This window comes from Hyperolius riggenbachi, chromosome 10 (genome assembly GCF_040937935.1).
Source record: "Hyperolius riggenbachi isolate aHypRig1 chromosome 10, aHypRig1.pri, whole genome shotgun sequence".
NCBI classification, from domain to species: domain Eukaryota; kingdom Metazoa; phylum Chordata; class Amphibia; order Anura; family Hyperoliidae; genus Hyperolius; species Hyperolius riggenbachi.
The window spans coordinates 134,857,512-134,877,337 of NC_090655.1; the positions used below are offsets into that span (position 1 = coordinate 134,857,512).

At 43.7% G+C, this 19,826-nt stretch overlaps 1 protein-coding gene across 7 annotated transcripts in view; it reads right to left on the bottom strand.

Annotated features, from left to right (window-relative positions):
* The window catches only part of CDH23 (cadherin related 23), a 1,682,716-nt gene that overhangs the window by 874,311 nt on the left and 788,579 nt on the right, over positions 1-19,826 (bottom strand). For 6 of the 7 annotated variants that reach the window (XM_068258239.1, XM_068258233.1, XM_068258238.1 and 3 more), the window contains exons 12-13: positions 13,981-14,130; positions 1,006-1,164 (exon numbers count right to left, since the gene is read on the bottom strand). In XM_068258239.1, coding sequence (XP_068114340.1) covers positions 1,006-1,164; positions 13,981-14,130 — 309 coding nt within the window. Of the gene's footprint in view, positions 1-827; positions 894-1,005; positions 1,165-13,980; positions 14,131-19,826 lie in introns of those variants that run through there. The other variant, XM_068258237.1, reaches the window with a different exon arrangement.

The window sequence follows — 19,826 nt, forward strand, 5'->3', positions numbered from 1 at the left end:
GCTGAATTTGTCTTGTTGTGGGTCACATGATTGCTAACTGCGAGACTATGGAAAAAGCTGAATCATCATCATATGAGACAATAGCATTAAACCTACTTTTTCCGCTTTTTAAAACAGAAAATAAAACTGGGAGGTTCTAAAAAAATGAATAATTTTTTTCAGGAGTACGATGGATGAAATTGTTTATCTTCACAGTTTATTTTCAACTTAATTTTCCATAATGTTCATGTATGAGTTAAAACGTTTGTATTTAGTTTAAATTGCTGTTGGCACTTTGTGATAGTAAAGTGACTTTGCAGTTTGGACACTCGACCTCCAAAAGGTTCGCCACCACTGTCCTAATCTAATGTCCCACCTTTGCTTAGTTCATGTAAACTTGTCTCCACCCACGACCACACCCACATTCTGGTTCATGACCACACCCATTTTTTACGTAGCTCCATTTGACACCAGCCCGGATTTGCGGCGCGCTTTTTGCTCCCCACTTTTTGCCCCCCCCCCCCCCCCCTGGAAAATTTTCTGCAGACGCCCATGCAAAAAGAAATCCTGGCAATTTCAGATTAGCCCAGAACACCCTAAGACGGCAGTGTAAGGTGAAAAGGGCAATACAATAGAAAGCATCCAACATCTAAAGCCCCATCTACACAATACGATTTTTTGTTTTGCAATGGCAAATCGAATTAAATCGAATCCTGATCGGACATGTCAGATTTAAACGGATCGTAAATAGAATCGTAATTGAATCACACAAAGAATCGTATCGTGTAGCTTGGGCTTGATAAAAGCTTGTGGTGCCAGAGATCATAACTACATAACTCCAGCAGGCTTGGGCTCTGTCCAGCATGCCAGGATGGTCATAGGCGTTGCTTAGACACATATCAATACAGGAATCTCTGAAATAAGAAACAATATTCAAGCAAAAAATGAAGTTTGCAGATAGGTAAGCTAAAGAATTGTGACTTATGGACAATCAGTAAGAAAATAATCACAAAAAATGCAACTCACAAGAACTTTGAGAATTGTTGTTCCCACGGTGACATTCTCAAATAGAGTAGCATTGTAGAGTGACTGGCTGAAGATGGGACGATTGTCATTTTCATTTATCAGGTTAATCTTCACTTTTGAGAATCCAACATGGTCCAAAACACTTTCATTTGCAAACAGCTAAAAAATAAAATAATAATTAAAAAAAATAACACATGAAAGGATTGTCAGTTTCTCCAAACTATCGCATGTTTTGTAATATTTTATCCACAGATACCATATTTGATCTTTCTGTAGATTTATGTACAGGCTAGTTGGGAAATGAATTAAGAGTTCAGAAGTGAGGTTGCTATAATACATGTACTATTGGTGGGACCAAAGCACATGTTTGGGAAAAAATACATTACAGTGTACTGTGAAGCAGATTCTTAAAGGACAGGTGTGAGAAGAAGAAAAAAAAAAAAAGATCTACTTACATGGGGCTTCCTCCAGCCCCCTCGAGCAAAATAGGGCGACATGGCGAGGTTGGCATCTGCAACAGACGGAATCCCGGGACACCAGAGCTGCAGCAAGTTATAGATAGGCTGCCAGGGGCTGGAGGAAGCCCCATGTAAATAGATCTATGTTTTTTTCTCGCACCTGTCCTTTAAAGAGACTCTGTACCAAAATGTTCAGCCTTATTTCTTTTATCCTATAAGTTCCTATACCTGTTCTAATGTGGTCTGTGTAACTGCAACCTTTTCTAGTTGCACAGTGGCTGTGTTATCTCTGTTATATGATCTAATCTTCTCTCTTCTGTCAGCTCTGTCGGCTGAGGCTGGAATATGCTGCACTGCTTGTCATTGGCAGAAGCTATACACACCCTCTCCAAGCTCTGTATGAGTCAGACACTGAGCTACTCTTAAGCCTATCACACTCTAGTTAGAAGCCATGTCTTTTGTTTGTAAACACTGCCTAAAAATGGCAATTACAAGCCAGGATTGCAGCAGGGAGTGACAGAAACAGCACAGCCCAGGAGAACATAATGAATAGAATGGTATGCTTTTTTTGTAAGAATTTTAGAGTACAGATTCTCTTTAATGCCTCTAGTTCTTTTTGATTCTGCAGCAAAAAAATGTCACAATCTGACTCTACAAAAACAAACATTAAGCTCTCATTTACCCACAATTAAAAGAAGAATTTATCAACCATATGATTCAGTCTAGGATTCAGCATACAAACGGACAAAAGCCTACAAAAAAAGTATGTTTTCACCAGTCCTCTAGCTACAGATTTAAGTTTCCAGGCAACTTATTGGACCTCAGCCCCATAATACTACATTATTTGCTGAGTCTGACTATGGTGGATAGGATTGGCCGCAAGCAGATTGAAGGAGGGATAGGTCATCCACTACAAGTAGAGTGTGGGCATGACCTATGAATTTAACGTATGTTTTTGTGGTGAAGGACAAACCTTGCTAGTGTATGGATCAAAGTCAAGCGCCAGGAGCAACTAGAGATACCTTGTGAAGGTTTTTATGTGCAGTTTTTGCAGAAATATAGATGTTAAAAGCGGTATTGAGGCACCACCCTATGTGTGGCAGTTTTGGCTGCATCCACTCCTGGAGATAATGGCCTCAATTCACTAAGCTTATCTCCTGTCTTTAATAACATTTTAGAGTTATCACCATTGTGATAAGGCATGTAGTATTCAGGAAACATTTTACCTCAGGCAAACCTAAAGTTAACTCTTCTGTATTTAAGTTAAGGTGAGATCTCTAAAGTTAACTAACTGAATGTGAAAATAACTACAGAGGAGGTAACTTAAGGACTGATGAGATAAGAAAACTCTCTCACTGTGAAAACTTATCTCTACACCTTAATAAGGCAAGATCGATGTGTGGTGGTAAGTTTTTTCTTGCCTTATCTCCAGCACGATCTTTGTGAATTGAGGCCAATGTCTTTGGATACCGTCAGGTGAGAGTTAAGTGGGAGGGCATACCATATATTGTGGGCAGAGATAGCAGGGGTTTAAATAGCCAGTGTAAACCATTATCAGGTTGGCTCTAACTTGGGCTGTTACTATGTCACTTTGTCTGTATGCACAATGATAGCACTGCACTTTCTCTGACAAAGCCTTGTTAATATACAGTACACATCAATTGTATGTATTTAAACTCGTATTACTGGATTTCTGATTGTACAGTGTAATGAACTATATACTATATCTATGCTCCCTGTATACTGTGAATAATGCTACAGAAGATGTTGGTGGTATAATATATATATACACATGTGTGTGTAAGTAATTATTTAAGGGTAGCCAGTAGAATGAACAGAAAATTGATACATGTAGAGATGAGCGTAATGACGTAATTACGATTTCGCGAAATTTCGCGTAAATAGTGTAATTACGATTATGGCCATAAGTACATAATAGTAATGAAGAAGGATTTCGCGAAATTTCGCGTAAGCGTAATTTTCGCATTACAAGGTGTATTACGAAATTAATGCGTATGGCCATGCTCCCAAGCGGAAAAGTTGACGCATGGATCAATGTTAGGTAGCCGCCGACTTTAAGGGTTAATAGCAAAGCCCCCTTAAATGCTAAGAGCCTCAAATTTGGAGAATATATTAACCAGCTGAGCGGTCTGGACGAGCTCAGCTCGTCCAGTACCGCCGGAGCCTGCCGCTCAGGCCCTACTGGGCCGATTTGGCTCAGGTAAAAAGCAGCACACGCAGCCGGCACTTTGCCAGCCGCGTGTGCTGCCTGATCGCCACGGCTCTGCGGCGATCCGCCGCGAGCAGCGGCGAAAGAGGGTCCCCCCAGCCGCCTGAGCCCATCGTAGCCGGAACAAAAAGTTCCAGCCAGCGCTAAGGGCTGGATCGGAGGCGGCTGACGTCAGGACGTCGGCTGACGTCCATGACGTCACTCCGCTCGTCGCTATGGCGACGAGGGAAGCAAAACAAGGAAGGCCGCTCATTGCGGCCTTCCTTGTTTATTCTGGGCGCCGGAGGCGATCGGAAGAACGCCTCCGGAGCGCCCTCTAGTGGGCTTTCATGCAGCCAACTTTCAGTTGGCTGCATGAAATAGTTTTTTTTTTATTAAAAAAAAACCCTCCCGCAGCCTCCCTGGCGATCTTATCAGAACGCCAGGGTGGTTAAGGAGATCAGAAGGAATAAGAGGAGTTTTTTTTTTTCAAAAAGACCTTATAGTTTTTCAGAAAATCGATGTTAAAGTTTCAAAGGAAAAATGTATACATTTAAAAACCCGCCGACTTTAACGGTTAATAGCAAAGCCTCCTTAAAGTTTAGGAACACCAAATTCCCAGGGTATATTAAGGGGATCAGTGGGAATAAGAGGAAAACATTTTTTTTTCAAAAAGACCTTATAGTTTTTGAGAAAATCGATTTTTAAGTTTCAAGGGGGAAAATGTCTTTCAAATGCAGAAAATGTCCGTTTTTTTTGCACAGGTAACAATAGTGTATTATTTTCGTAGATTCCCCCAAGTGGGAAGAGTTTTACTTACTTCGTTCTGAGTGTGGGAAATATAAAAAAAAAACGACTTGGGGTCCCCCCTCCCAGACCTCTTTAACCCCTTGTCCCCCATGCAGGCTGGGATAGCCAGAATGCGGAGCACCGGCCGCGTGGGGCTCCGCACCCTGACTATACCAGCCCGCATGGTCCATGGATTGGGGGGTCTCGGAAGGGGAGGGGCAGCCAAGCTTTCCCCTCCCCCTCCGAGCCCTTATCCAATCCAAGGACAAGGGGCTCTTCTCCACCTCCGATGGGCGGTGGAGGCCGCGATTTCCTGGGGGGGGGGGTTCATGGTGGCATCTGGGAGTCCCCTTTAAAAAGGGGTCCCCCAGATGCCCACCCCCCCTCCCAGGAGAAATGAGTATAGAGGTACTTGTACCCCTTACCCATTTCCTTTAAGAGTTAAAAGTAAATAAACACACAAACACTTAGAAAAAGTATTTTAATTGAACAAAAAACATAACCACGAAAAAAGTCCTTTAATATTCTTAATTAACCATTAATACTTACCTGTCCCTTTAAATAAATGATCCCTCGCAATAGCCTCGGAAATGTTCTATCAGTTACAATGTAACAAAGTTATTACAATGTAACAACTTTGTTACATTGTAACTACGCCAAACCCGACGTCACTCGCTGCTCAGCCGCCGCATACACTTACGCGTCCGTGCAGGACGCTAAGTCCCCGCCGGCTCCCGCTGTCCACCCCGTCCACATCTGTCCCCCACATGTCACCCACATGTGGGTGACATGTGGGTGACATGTGGGAGAGGCGGGGAGGGCAGCGGGAGCTGGCGGGACTTAGCGTCCTGCACGGACCCGACAGAGCTCTGAGCCCCATTGGTCCTTAGCACACCAATGGGGTTCCTTCAAATCAGAAGGAACCCCATTGGTCTGCTAAGGACCAATGGGGCTCCTTGGAGCCCAAATACAAAGATGCTTAGAGAGCTCTGAGCTATATAGCTCAGAGCTCTGTCGGGTCCGTGCAGGACGCGTATGCGGCAGCTGAGCGGCGAGTGACGTCGGGTGCGGCGTAGTTACAATGTAACAAAGTTGTTACATTGTAATAACTTTGTTACATTGTAACTGATAGAACATTTCCGAGGCTATTGCGAGGCATCATTTATTTAAAGGGACAGGTAAGTATTAATGGTTAATTAAGAATATTAAAGGACTTTTTTCGTGGTTATGTTTTTTGTTCAATTAAAATACTTTTTCTAAGTGTTTGTGTGTTTGTTTACTTTTAACTCTTAAAGGAAATGGGTAAGGGGTACAAGTACCTCTATACTCATTTCTCCTGGGAGGGGGGGGGTGGGCATCTGGGGGACCCCTTTTTAAAGGGGACTCCCAGATGCCACCATGAACCCCCCCCCAGGAAATCGCGGCCTCCACCTCCACCGCCCATCGGAGGTGGAGAAGAGCCCCTTGTCCTTGGATTGGACAAGGGCTCGGAGGGGGAGGGGAAAGCTTGGCTGCCCCTCCCCTTCCGAGACCCCCCAATCCATGGACCATGCGGGCTGGTATAGTCAGGGTGCGGAGCCCCACGCGGCCGGCTGGGCCCTAAACCGTGAGGAGTAGTCTTGAAACGAAATTTCTCAAAATGACCTGTGAAATCCTAAAGGTACTCATTGGACTTCGGGCCCTTTAGCGCAGTTAGGGTGCAAAAAAGTGCCACACATGTGGTATCGCCATACTCGGGAGAAGTAGTACAATGTGTTTTGGGGTGTATTTTTACACATACCCATGCTGGGTGGGAGAAATACCTCTGTAAATGGACAATTGTGTGTAAAAAAATCAAAAGATTGTCATTTACAGAGGTATTTCTCCCACCCAGCATGGGTATGTGTATAAATACACCCCAAAACACATTGTACTACTTCTCCCGAGTACGGCGATACCACATGTGTGGCACTTTTTTGCACCCTAACTGCACTAAGGGGCCCAAAGTCCAATGAGTACCTTTAGGATTTCACAGGTCATTTTTGTTTCAAGACTACTCCTCACGGTTTAGGGCCCCTAAAATGCCAGGGCAGTATAGGAACCCCACTAATGACCCCATTTTAGAAAGAAGACACCCCAAGGTATTCCGTTAGGTGTATGGCGAGTTCATAGAAGATTTTATTTTTTGTCACAAGTTAGTGAAAAATGACACTTTGTGAAAAAAAACCAATAAAAATTAATTTCCGCTAACTTTTGACAAAAAATAAAATCTTCTATGAACTCGTCATACACCTAACAGAATACCTTGGGGTGTCTTTTTTTCTAAAATGGGGTCACTTGTGGGGTTCCTATACCGCCCTGGCATTTTACAGGCCCAAAACCGTGAGTAGTCTGGAAACCAAATGTCTCAAAATGACTGTTCAGGGGTATAAGCATCTGCAAATTTTGATGACAGGTGGTCTATGAGGGGGCGAATTTTGTGGAACCGGTCATAAGCAGGGTGGCCTTTTAGATGACAGGTTGTATTGGGCCTGATCTGATGGATAGGAGTGCTAGGGGGGTGACAGGAGGTGATTGATGGGTGTCTCAGGGGGTGGTTAGAGGGGAAAATAGATGCAATCAATGCACTGGGGAGGTGATTGGAAGGGGGTCTGAGGGTTTGGCCGAGTGATCAGGAGCCCACACGGGGCAAATTGGGGCCTGATCTGATGGGTAGGTGTGCTAGGGGGTGACAGGAGGTGATTGATGGGTGTCTCAAGGTGTGATTAGAGGGGGGAATAGATGCAAGCAATGCACTGGCGAGGTGATCAGGGCTGGGGTCTGAGGGCATTCTGAGGGTGTGGGCGGGTGATTGAGTGCCCTAGGGGCAGATAGGGGTCTAATCTGATAGGTAGCAGTGACAGGGGGTGATTGATGGGTAATTAGTGGGTGTTTAGGGTAGAGAATAGATGGAAACACTGCGCTTGGGTGGTGATCTGATGTCGGATCTGCGGGCGATCTATTGGTGTGGGTGGGTGATCAGTTTGCCCGCAAGGGGCAGGTTAGGGGCTGATTGATGGGTGGCAGTGACAGCGGGTGATTGATGGGTGGCAGTGACAGGGGGTGATTGATGAGTGGCAGTGACAGGGGGTGATTGATGGGTGATTGATAGGTGATTGACAGGTAATCAGTGGGTTATTACAGGGGAGAACAGATGTAAATATTGCACTGGCGAATTGATAAGGGGGGGTCTGAGGGCAATCTGAGCGTGTAGGCGGGCGATTGGGTGCTCGCAAGGGGCAGATTAGGGTCTGATCTGATGGGTAACAGTGACAGGTGGTGATAGGGGGTGATTGATGGGTGATTGATGGGTAATTAGTGGGTGTTTAGAGGAGAGAATAGATGGAAACACTGCGCTTGGGTGGTGATCTGATGTCGGATCTGCGGGCGATCTATTGGTGTGGGTGGGTGATCAGTTTGCCCGCAAGGGGCAGGTTAGGGGCTGATTGTTGGGTGGCAGTGACAGGGGGTGATTGATGGGTGATAGGTGATTGGCAGGTGATTGACAGGTGATCAGTGGGTTATTACAGGGAAGGACAGATGTAAATATTGCACTGGCGAATTGATAAGGGGGGGTCTGAGGGCAATCTGAGCGTGTAGGCGGGTGATTGGGTGCCCGCAAGGGGCAGATTAGGGTCTGATCTGATAGGTAACAGTGACAGGTGGTGATAGGGAGTGATTGATGGGTGATTGATGGGTAATTAGTGGGTGTTTAGAGAAGAGAATAGATGTAAACGCTGCGCTTGGGTGGTGATCTGATGTCGGATCTGCGGGCGATCTATTGGTGTGGGTGGGTGATCAGATTGCCCGCAAGGGGCAGGTTAGGGGCTGATTGTTGGGTGGCAGTGACAGGGGGTGATTGATGGGTGATAGGTGATTGGCAGGTGATTGACAGGTGATCAGTGGGTTATTACAGGTAAGGACAGATGTAATTAATGCACTGGCGAATTGATAAGGGGGGGGGGGGTCTGAGGGCAATCTGAGCGTGTAGGCGGGTGATTGGGTGCCCGCAAGGGGCAGATTAGGGTCTGATCTGATAGGTAACAGTGACAGGTGGTGATAGGGGGTGATTGATGGGTGATTGATGGGTAATTAGTGGGTGTTTAGAGAAGATAACAGATGTAAACGATACATTTGGGAGGTAAGCTGACGGCGGGTTTGCGGGCGATCTAATGGTGTGGGTGGGTGATCAGATTGCCCGCAAGGGGCAGGTTAGGGGCTGATTGATGGGTGGCAGTGACAGGGGGTGACAGGGGGTGATTGATGGGTGATAGGTGATTGGCAGGTGATTGACAGGTGATCAGTGGGTTATTACAGGGAAGAACAGATGTAATTAATGCACTGGTGAATTGATAAGGGGGGGTCAGAGGGCAATCTGAGCGTGTGGGCGGGTGATTGGGTGCCCGCAAGGGGCAGATTAGGGTCTGATCTGATAGGTAAAAGTGACAGGTGGTGATAGGGGGTGATTGATGGGTGATTGATGGGTAATTAGTGGGTGTTTAGAGGAGAGAATAGATGTAAACAATGGATTTGGGAGGTGATCTGATGTCGGATCTGTGGGCGATCTATTGGTGTGGGGGGGTGATCAGATTGCCCGCAAGGGGCAGGTTAGGGGCTGATTGATGGGTGGCAGTGACAGGGGGTGATTGACGGGTGATTGACGGGTGATTGACAGGTGATTGACAGGTGATTGACAGGTGATCAGGGGGATAGATGCATACAGTAAACAGGGGGTGGTGGTCTGGGGGGGGGGGGGGTCTGGGGAGAATCTGAGGGGTGGGGGGTGATCAGGAGGGGGCAGGGAGCAGGGGGGGGGATAAAAAAAAAATAGCGTTGACAGATAGTGACAGGGAGTGATTGATGGGTGATTAGGGGGGTGATTGGGTGCAAACAGGGGTCTGGGGGGTGGGCAGGGGGGGGTCTGATGGGTGCTGTGGGCGATCTGGGGCAGGGGGGGGGAGAAATCAGTGTGCTTGGGTGCAGACTAGGGTGGCTGCAGCCTGCCCTGGTGGTCCCTCGGACACTGGGACCACCAGGGCAGGAGGCAGCCTGTATAATACACTTTGTAAACATTACAAAGTGTATTATACACTTTGTATGCAGCGATCGCGGGGTTAACATCCCGCCGGCGCTTCCGTATAGCCGGCGGGATGTTGCGGCGAGCGAGCGGTGACAGGCGCCGGTGGAGGATCGCGTCACGGATGACGCGATCGCTCCGCCCATGCCCTTAGAAGGACCGCCGCCTCTGTGGGTGAGCCGGTCCTTCAGGGCTCCACTTCCCGGCCGCCTCTGTGCGTTAGGCGGTCGGGAAGTGGTTAAGCAGGCTTTGCTATTAACCGTTAAAGTCGGCGGGTTTTTAAATGTATACATTTTCCTTTGAAACTTTAACATCGATTTTCTGAAAAACTATAAGGTCTTTTTGAAAAAAAAATTTCCTCTTATTCCTTCTGATCTCTTTAATATACTCTCCAAATTTGAGGCTCTTAGCATTTAAGGGGGCTTTGCTATTAACCCTTAAAGTCGGCGGCTTTTTTATACGGGAGCGTTATGGTTTAATGCGAAATTACGGTATGAACGAAACGCAAAATTACGCGTTGAAAATTACGCTTACGGTATTTTCAATTACGATTTTAATGGCAATTACGCTACCGTAATTTCGCATCGTAATCGCAAATTTCGCATGCGTAATTATAGTAATGCGAAATTACGAAAATTTCGGCTCAACTCTAGATTCATGGATTCGTGCAAAGCATTGGTGTAACTTGGCAATGGAGGGGTTTACTTGCCAACAGCCTTGCAGCAGCATTCTGTAGTAGATGTAGGTGGTGCAGTTTTTGTTTGGAAGGTCTACATAGAGGGTATTGCAATAATCCAGCCATGCTGCATGAAGGCGAGAACTAGCGATGGAAGATACTCTGTATCCTTTGCCTTTAATGTATCTAACAGAAAATCTGGCCAGGGCATTTACCTTGTAAAACCCTATTGCCTATTTAGTTCATATGTTAAAAATAATGTAAAATGTTAACGAAAGAAAAATGTTTCATCAGCAGATCAAAATGACACAGCAGACAATCTAGATTAGTGAATCCTCTTTGGCATTTTAATTGAGATCTTTTATTCTGAGCAGCTTTGCTCAGTAGACTGCTGCAATAGCCATAGACTTACTCTTGCACCCTGGATTTATGACTGGGAAATACAAGATACTATAAAAAATACAACCTAAGCAGACGGCAGGTAATGGCAGTGTTGGTTGAGAGGAGCATTTATGCTCAATAAAACTTTTACAGCCCTCTCCGTCAGACAGCAAACTTGTCCCGACTAACCTTTTCAGCACTATGCTTCTCACTAAAATGCTCCCTGCAGTGTAACACAAAAGACTGGAATTATGAAATAGAAAATACAGCTAGAATAATAATGCCTGAAAATATAATACCATTATATATTCAGAATTTCATATATGGTTAGGCATCCCCAATACAGTCACATGATAATGTGTTGCCTGCACAGTAGCCGTTCTCTTTCATTCAACTAGTTATTTTTTTGTTATGCAGTCTAAGCTGTAGTCCACTCCACCAAAGGCATAGAGTTGGATCATTTGCGCCACCATAGGTAGATGTAGTCTCTACCAATGCGTGCATGAAAAAAGGGCGCCATGAAAAAAGGGCGCTACTGGATAACGAAATGGCACCGGTGGATAAAGAAATCTAACGATAAACATCACTGTCAAACTTGGTTAACGATAAATATCGTTGTGAAAACATACGGGAAATAATAATGAAGATATTAATTTAAAAAATTGTTACGTAATTCAACAATACAGCTTAACTCAACCCTAATATCACACAGAACCCTCCCCGGTTTGGCCTAAAACTAACCACTCCCCTGGTGACGCTGACGCCTAACACTAACCACCACCTCCCAAACCATCCCCCCCATGTTGCCTAATACTAACCGCCGCAAAGGTGGTCCCTAACCACTCCCCCTGGTGGTTAGGGACCACCTTTGCGGCGGTTAGTTTTAGGCAACATTACACACAGAAATTATACTATCCTTGATAACATAAAATCTGTACATACAAATGAAATAACAAAAACTATAACGTTGCAAGCTTCTAAAACGATAACATACTTCAAAAACTTTAATGTTCTAATGTTCTTAACGATATTTATCGTGGCACCCTAATTTTCTGCTTTTTTCACCGTATTAACCATAATTGCATTAAAGTCTATGGCGGCGCCCTTTTCGTCCACCCTCATCCGGCACCCTTTTTTTCCCTGCTACCCTACCAATAGCTACTCTCTATAAGGGGGAATGAAATTTGCACAATCACTGTTGTAGAGCTAAGGTGACAGCTGTCATATTACTGTAAAGATTCATGCAGTGTACCAAACAGAGCGTAAAATGTGTAAAACATGCATCAGTCCTCCTACTAAAAAGCAATGCTTAGTGTGGTTTGCCTTCTTAAAGCAAAATGTATTTACAATAATTAAGTTTTAAAGGAAACCTGAGAGCAGGAATAAGAAAGATTTTATACTGACCTTGGACTTCCTCCAGCCCCACGATTGCTGCTGCTTCCCTCACCGTCTGCTCTGGTGGCTGCGATCAGCCCCGTTAATCTGGCTTGGTCGGGCCAGCTGGGCTCTTTTGTGCTTAAGTGGCAATTCCCGCTCTCAAGTACACTTTAACCCATTCAGGTTCTGTGATTTTCACGTGAGAAATGTTCACCTCCCATTCATTAGCCTATAACTTGATCACTACTTATCACAATGAACTGATCTATATCTTGTTTTTCTGCCACCAATTAGGCTTTCTTTGGGGGGTACATTTTGCTAAGAGCCACTTTACTGTAAACGCATTTTAACAGGAAGAATAAGAAAAAATGGAAAAATTCATTATTTCTCAGTTTTCAGCCATTATAGTTTTGAAATAATACATGCCTCCATAATTAAAACTCACGTATTGTATTTGCCCATATGTCCCGGTTATTACACCGTTAAAATGATGTCCCTATCACAATGTATGGCGACAATATTTTATTTGGAAATAAAGGTGCATTTTTTCCATTTTGCATCTTTCACTATTAACAAGTTTAAAATAAAAAAAATATAGAAATATTTCATCTTTACATTGATATTTAAAAAGTTTAGACCCTTAGGTAAATATTTACATGTTTTTTTTTTATTGTAATGTTTTTTTTTTTATAGTAAACATTTTATTTGGGTAGTTTTGGGAGGGTGGGAGGTAAACAATAGATTTATAATGTAAATGTGTGTTCATTTTAATTTATTTTTATTTTCAGTTGTAGTATTACTTTTTGGCCACAAGATGGCGGCCATGAGTTTGTTTACATGACGTCACTCTAAGCGTAACACACGCTTAGAGTGACGCATCGGGGAGGGAACGGCCAGAAAAGGCGCAGCTTCCGAGAGAAGCTGTTGCTTTTTCAGTGGGGGGGGGGGGGCGGAATCAGTAATCGGGCACCATAGCCCGATACATTGATTCCCTGGCTACCGAATCCGCGGCCGGGAGTGCGCGTGCACACGCGCGATCGGCCGCGGGAGCGTGCGGTAGCGCGCATGGTTCCTGGACGTAGTTTCTACGTCCAGGAACCAAAATAGGTTAAGCAAATTATCTCTTTATGCCCCTGAAGCTTTCATCCAGAACCGCTGGTGTATAGCGAGTCTATAGCTTTACATTTTACAGAGCCACATCACACAAATTGCTCTTTAGTATGAAGGCTTTTCGGTCACTTTTATCCCCTATACTTTTCTAGTGGTTTGGGTCCCCTGAGCTGCTTGGGTATTCTGTTGCACTGGTCCAAGCCCTATCCCATAGAGCAATATTAATCACTGCCATGTTCTGATGAGGACCAAAAGTTCAAAACAGGCTGTCTACATGTTGGGTTGATGTGGCTCTGTAAAATGTAAAGCTATAGGCTTGATATACACCAGCAGTTCTGCATTTAAGCCTGGCTTCAGGGGCATAAGGAGATCATTTGCATATTCAGTAGTGGTGCATTGTGGGTAACCACAGATGTTCACATAAAGCTGAATTATCGCCAATACCTTCTGTTTTAAGAAGCCACTAAGCATTGCTTTTTAGTAGGAGGGCTTTTCGGTCTCCCTATACTTTCCTAGTGGTTTTGGGTCACCCGAGTGGCTTGGGTATTCTGTTGTGCCCATATAAAGCAAAACTATTGCATCACTCAGTGTAAGAATTAAATAGTTATTTTAAGACCCTATGTGATGCCTGCAACCATGTACTAAACAATGACCTGTACATCAGTTTTTCTGCATTAGCTGTCTGACAGTTTTTTTGCATTGCTGTCAATAGTTTTTCTGCATGTGAAAATACATACAAATGTGAACAAGTCCATTGATTAACAGTGATTTTCAGTTTTACTGTGCAGAAAATGCCCCAAAAACTGACAAGTGGAGATAGGCCCTCAGTAAAGAATGATTTTGCGATTCCACTTGTATATCATATTAACATAAACCTTACCGAGAACTCATAACGAGAAATTGTCTCGAAGTCCAGCGTCACAGCAACACGCACGCGTATATCTGCCTTTCCTTGGACAGAGGTTGGAGAAATGATGAAATGATTGGAGTTGTTTCCCACCAGGTAAACATCAAAGGCACTGTTCACCCCCTAAACATCAACAAAAAAAGTAATTACAATACTAGTAATACAACGTATACTAAAAATATAGTTCACATGTATATCAACGAGGTTTGTAGGAATCCATTAATAAAAATAAGCAGCGTAGCTGTTAAACGTCACTTTTCCGATACATTAGAAAATCAATTCAGCTTTCAGATCATGGAATAACTCTACAAATAGTCCACTGTACCATCATAGCTGCTACTATTTTAAATACCACTCTGGTGATGCAAAGTGTTAAAATTATGCATTTAAGCTGTGCGCTATTCCTGAGAACCATAAATCATTAGTTATTGTTAGTGTTGCGGTTTGAATTTGAAATATTGTTCTGAATTTATCTGAACACCACACTTCAGCACCATCCAGCACTGAATCTGTGGATAGGGTCAGAGGGAGTTCACTTACCCCACAGCGGTTTTTACTTGACTCCATACTTCTTCCTTCCATAAGCAAAAGGAGGAAGTCATGTGAAACTTGCTGTGAAGTGCAAGTAAGTGAACGTTCCCCTGACCCTGTCCGCAGGTACAGGGCTGAATGGTGCTGAAGTAAAGTGTTCGGGTAAATTCAGGACGTTGTTCAAAACCCCAACACAAGTTATTATGACAAGCACATCCAACTGCCGTTCCTTGTTCCAGGTACATACACATACTTCATGTTATAACGAAATGGCGCCGGTTATTAACGAAATCTGATAACGATAAACATAATTGTCATTGTCAAGCTTTGTTAACGATAAATACCGTTGAAAAAACAGACGAGAAATAATAATGAAAAGATAACGTTAAATATTGTTACGTAATTCAACAGTACAGCTTAACCCTCCCTTGGTGGTGCCTAAAACGAACCACTCCCCTGGTGGCACCTAACCCTAACGCCCCCCTCCGGTGGTGCCTAACCCCCCCCCCCCCAGTGGTGCCTAACCCTAAGCACCCCCCCAGTGGTGCCTAACCCTAAGCACCCCTCAGGTGGTGCCTAACCCTAAGCACCCCCCTGGTGGTGCCTAAAACTAACCGTTGCCCGAGTTGTGCCTATCCCTAACCACTCCCCCTTGGTGGTGCCTAACCCTAACCACTTCCTTTGAAGAAAAACCCTTTTACACATAGTAACGATAATATCTTTGATAACATAAAATCTGTACATATAAACAAAATAGTATGACAAAAACTAGAACGTTGCAAGCTTCTAAACCGATAACATACTTCAAAAACTATAATGTTCTAATGTTATCAATGATATTTATCCTTTTTTCTGCTTTTTTCGCCATATTAACGATAATTGCATTAAAGTCTATGGAGGCGCCCTTTTCATCCACCCTCAGCCGGCGCCCTTTTTTCCTGCTGCCAAAATATACTACACACAAATTGTCTTGTAATGTCTGTTTCTATTTGCAGACAGCTTTGAGTTTCTAAAAGTTAAATTTTGTGCAACACTCTTTATTCCCATTTTGATAGCACACACAGTAGGAATGCAGCCAACCTTTCCCCGTGAACTAGCAACCGCTTGCATTAATAGAAATGTTTCACAGATGCCGATACGTGTTTTTGAAAACTTCCATTTGTGAAAATCTGCATTAGCGTTTAACAACTTTAATAAAAAACTGCAAACACCACATTTTCAGGGTATGTTAAGAAGAACAGTGGGAAACAAGGGTAAAATCTATTGTCTCAGACTACAAGACTTTTTTTTTTTTAAGTTTTAAGTTACGATAGGAATTTTTTTTCAATGTGGTTAAATGACATATAATGCATCTACCTATCAGTAGTGTATAATTACATATATCGAAAGTAAGAGTACGGAATTTCATGCTGGGGTTTCCAGGTGGTATGCAGTGCGTTTTTTTTCCATATACAGTGGTTTGCAAAAGTATTCGGGGCCCCCTTGAAGTTTTCCACATTTTGTCATATTATTGCCACAAACATGAATCAATTTTATTGGAATTCCACGTGAAAGACCAATACAAAGTGGTGTACACGTGAGAAGTGGAACAAAAATCATACATGCTTCCAAACATTAAAAAAATATAACTGCAAAGTGGGGTGTGCGTAATTATTCAGCCCCCTGAGTCAATACTTTGCAGAAGCACCTTTTTCTGCAATTACAGCTGCTAGTCTTTTAGGGTATGTCTCTACCAGCTTTGCACATCTAGAGACTGGAATCCTTGCAAAACAGCTTTAGCTCAGTCAGATTAGATGGACAGTGTTTGTGGCAAGATCTAAAAACTGCTGTTCACAGATTCTCGATCGGATTTAAATCTGGACTTTGATTGGGCCATTCTAACACATGGATATGTTTTGTTTTAAACCATTCCATTGGTGCCCTGACTTTATGTTTAGGGTCGTTGTCCTACTGGAAGGTGAACCTCCACCCCAGTCTCAAGTCTTTTGCAGTCTCCAAGAGGTTTTCTTCCAAGATTGCCCTGTATTTGGCTCCATCCATCTTCCCATCAACTCTGACCAGCTTCCCTGTCCCTGCTGAAGAGAAGCACCCCCAGAGCATAATGCTGCCACCACCAGAGTTGCTCAAATCCAAATTCGGGAGATACCCGGATAGTTCTTTCCGGATATCTCCCAGTAAACCTGTGCGGGCTGGGCGGGGGGGTCAATCTTACCTGTATGACGTCTTCTTCAGTCCGTCCCTGGCGCCTCCCATGATGCGGTCCAAGCGGCAGTCACGTAGCTACAAACACTTCCTCCTTCCGGGTTGAAGGAGGAAGTGTTTGTAGTCACGTGACCGGCGCATGGAACGCATCGTGGGAGGTGCCAGGGACGGACCGAAGAGGATGTCATACAGGTAAAATTGACTCCCCCCCCAGCCCACACAGGAGATATCCGGATATAACTATACAGGTATCTCCCAAATTTGGGTTTTAGCAACTCTGGCCTCCACCATATTTGACAGTGGGGACGGTGTGTTCAGAGTGATGTGCAGTGTTACTTTTCCGCTGGCGCCACACATAGCGTTTTGCATTTTGGCCAAAAAGTTCTGTTTTGGTCTCATCTGACCAGAGCACCTTCTTCCCCATGGCTTGTGGAAAACTGCAAACGGGACTTCTTATGCTTTTCTGTTAACAATGGCTTTCTTCTTGTCACTCTTCCATAACAGCCAACTTGTTGCAGTGCACGACTTATAGTTGTCCTATGGACAGATTCTCCCACCTGAGCTGTAGATCTCTGCAGCTCATCCAGAGTCACCATGGGCCTCTTGACTGCATTTCTGATCAGCGCTCTTCTTGTTCGGTCTGTGAGTTTAGGTGGAGGGCCTTGTCTTGGTAGGTTTACAGTTGTGCCATACTCCTTCCATTTCTGAATGATCGCTTGAACAGTGCTCCGTGGGATGTTCAAGGCTTTGGAAATATTTTAGTAGTCCAAGCCTGCTCTAAATGTCTCAATAACTTTATTCTTGACCAGTCTGGTGTGTTCTTTGGACTTCATGGAGTTGCTGCTCTCAATATTCTCTTAGACAACCTCTGAGGCTGTCACAGAGCAGCTGCATTTGTACTGACATTAGATTACACACAGGTGCACTCTATTTAGTCATTAGCACTCATCAGGCAATGTCTATGGGCAAGCCGATACTGCATTGTCCACTCCCACTGGCTACAGGAGGTCCAGTTCAAGTGGGAACCTAGCCTAAAGGTAGCCACACACCATACACATTTTTAAATAGCTTTTCAATTCAAGAATTGCAATACATTTTTATGACCGATTGTAACATTTAAAAAATCTGACCAATGTACCACACTCATATGTTCAATTTTTCCCCATTTATGGAAAAAAAATACTGAAAACTCAGTTTTGTTTGGGTCTGTACATCAAGTAATTGACAATCTACCCTACACCATTCAATTTTCATAAAAATTGATCAGAAAAATTCAACACCCCCAATCATCTTTTACCGAATAAATATGGGAAATATGGGAAATTTAAAAAAGCTTTTGATTTTTTAGGACAACCGATCGTAATTATAATTATTATGGTGTAAAATTGGATCTTTTAATTGTATGGTGTGTGGCCACCTTTAGCCTAACCAGCAGATAATCAGCAGAACAATTAGGCAGTTTGCATTGTTTAAAAGGAAATACACGTCAGCCTCCATATTTTTCTTACTTTAGGTTACTTTTAATGCTGCCTGTGGGTTTCCCATGAAAGAGATTTAACACCACCTGCCATTGGAGAACCAGTCACTGGAACAGGAAAAAATATATTCAACTTGACCCTAAACAACAATAAAAGCCCCCCATAAACTCTAATTCCTCCACACTCCAAATATAAATGAATATTTTTCCTGCATCCCTCTTTACATCAGATTATTTATGAAATATAGCAATAATGCTGGTGCTGTATATACTTTTTTTTCCTTCCATTATCTGCCTGTGGAAACTGCATATTCTTTGACAGTGCTGGTTAGTCTTCATTTGAAGTTTCAGAATTGATGGGCCAGTTTATTGCTTTATCTTCGTTCCCAGAGAATAACATGTATTGGCAGCTCTGATCTGCATAAGTGGATATATGACATTTGAAGCACTTTCATCGATTTCCTTACTAATGTGAAACCCGTAGGTGTAGCCTATAATTATGGCTACTGCAGCATTCAGTGGAAAATCAGAGCACTGATCTAAATGTGGTTAAATGTTGTCTTTTTGTGACAGTTGTTGAACAAGATCCAGGGATTTACATGTGAACAAAATTAACAACAATGCCTCAAATTGCACAACTTTGTTTGCCTTGCAAGTCTTATTTTAATATATATGCTCATGTCCATCCGCCAACTATGGAATACATTCTCATGGCTATTCTGCATTATTTTTAAACCGTTATATGGTTTGTGTTCCAATAGATCAACTAACATCTCACTTGTATTTTATAGCAGTAAATCTGCTTTAGGCTGCTTCCACACAGGGACGTTACAGGTGCACGTTAGTGCAGCCTGTAATGCTTCCCCAACGCACAGCAATGTAACACATTTGGGCTGTTCACACTGCCCACGTTGCGTTACATGTAACGCTCCACGTTGTAGTGAAAGTGCAGCATGCTGTGCGTTCTAGCGGCTTTAGCCGCGTTAGACTGTTTGCACATGCTCAGTGGGGGGCGGAGAGGAGGCGGGGAGATGCCACTACAGTAGCCGCGCACATGGCTACTTAATATGCACTGCACTGGCGGCCACTGATTGGCCGGCGGGACCACGTGATGCGGAGTGTCTTGCTCCGCATCACGTGGTCCCGCCGGCCAATCAGCGCCACTCTGGGAGCCCTTATGAGAATAAAGCCGCCTAACTCGGCTCACTACCGTCCTCTCCAGCACCACCATATGTTGCGTTAGGTGCACATTATGCGACCTTAACGTAGCACCTAACGCAATGTCTTAGTGTGTAAGTAGCCTAAATGAACACTCCACTTCAGTTACAATTCAACAAACAGGGATGGGTTAATGTGATGCATATCATTTTAAGTTGATGCATATTTTATTCAAAATGTTATGCAAATTATGTTATTTGCATCAATTTGAAAATATTTCTATCTCCTTGACCATTCCTATAAATAAAACCTTTACCTTCCCTACTCTCTCTCAGGGCCAGTGCACACCAAAAAAGCGGTAGCGTAAAAGCAAACACTTATAGCTTTTTGAAGTGATTTTTTAAGGAGATTCTAAGGCATGTGCCTAGCGATTTTCTAAGCATGCCTAGCG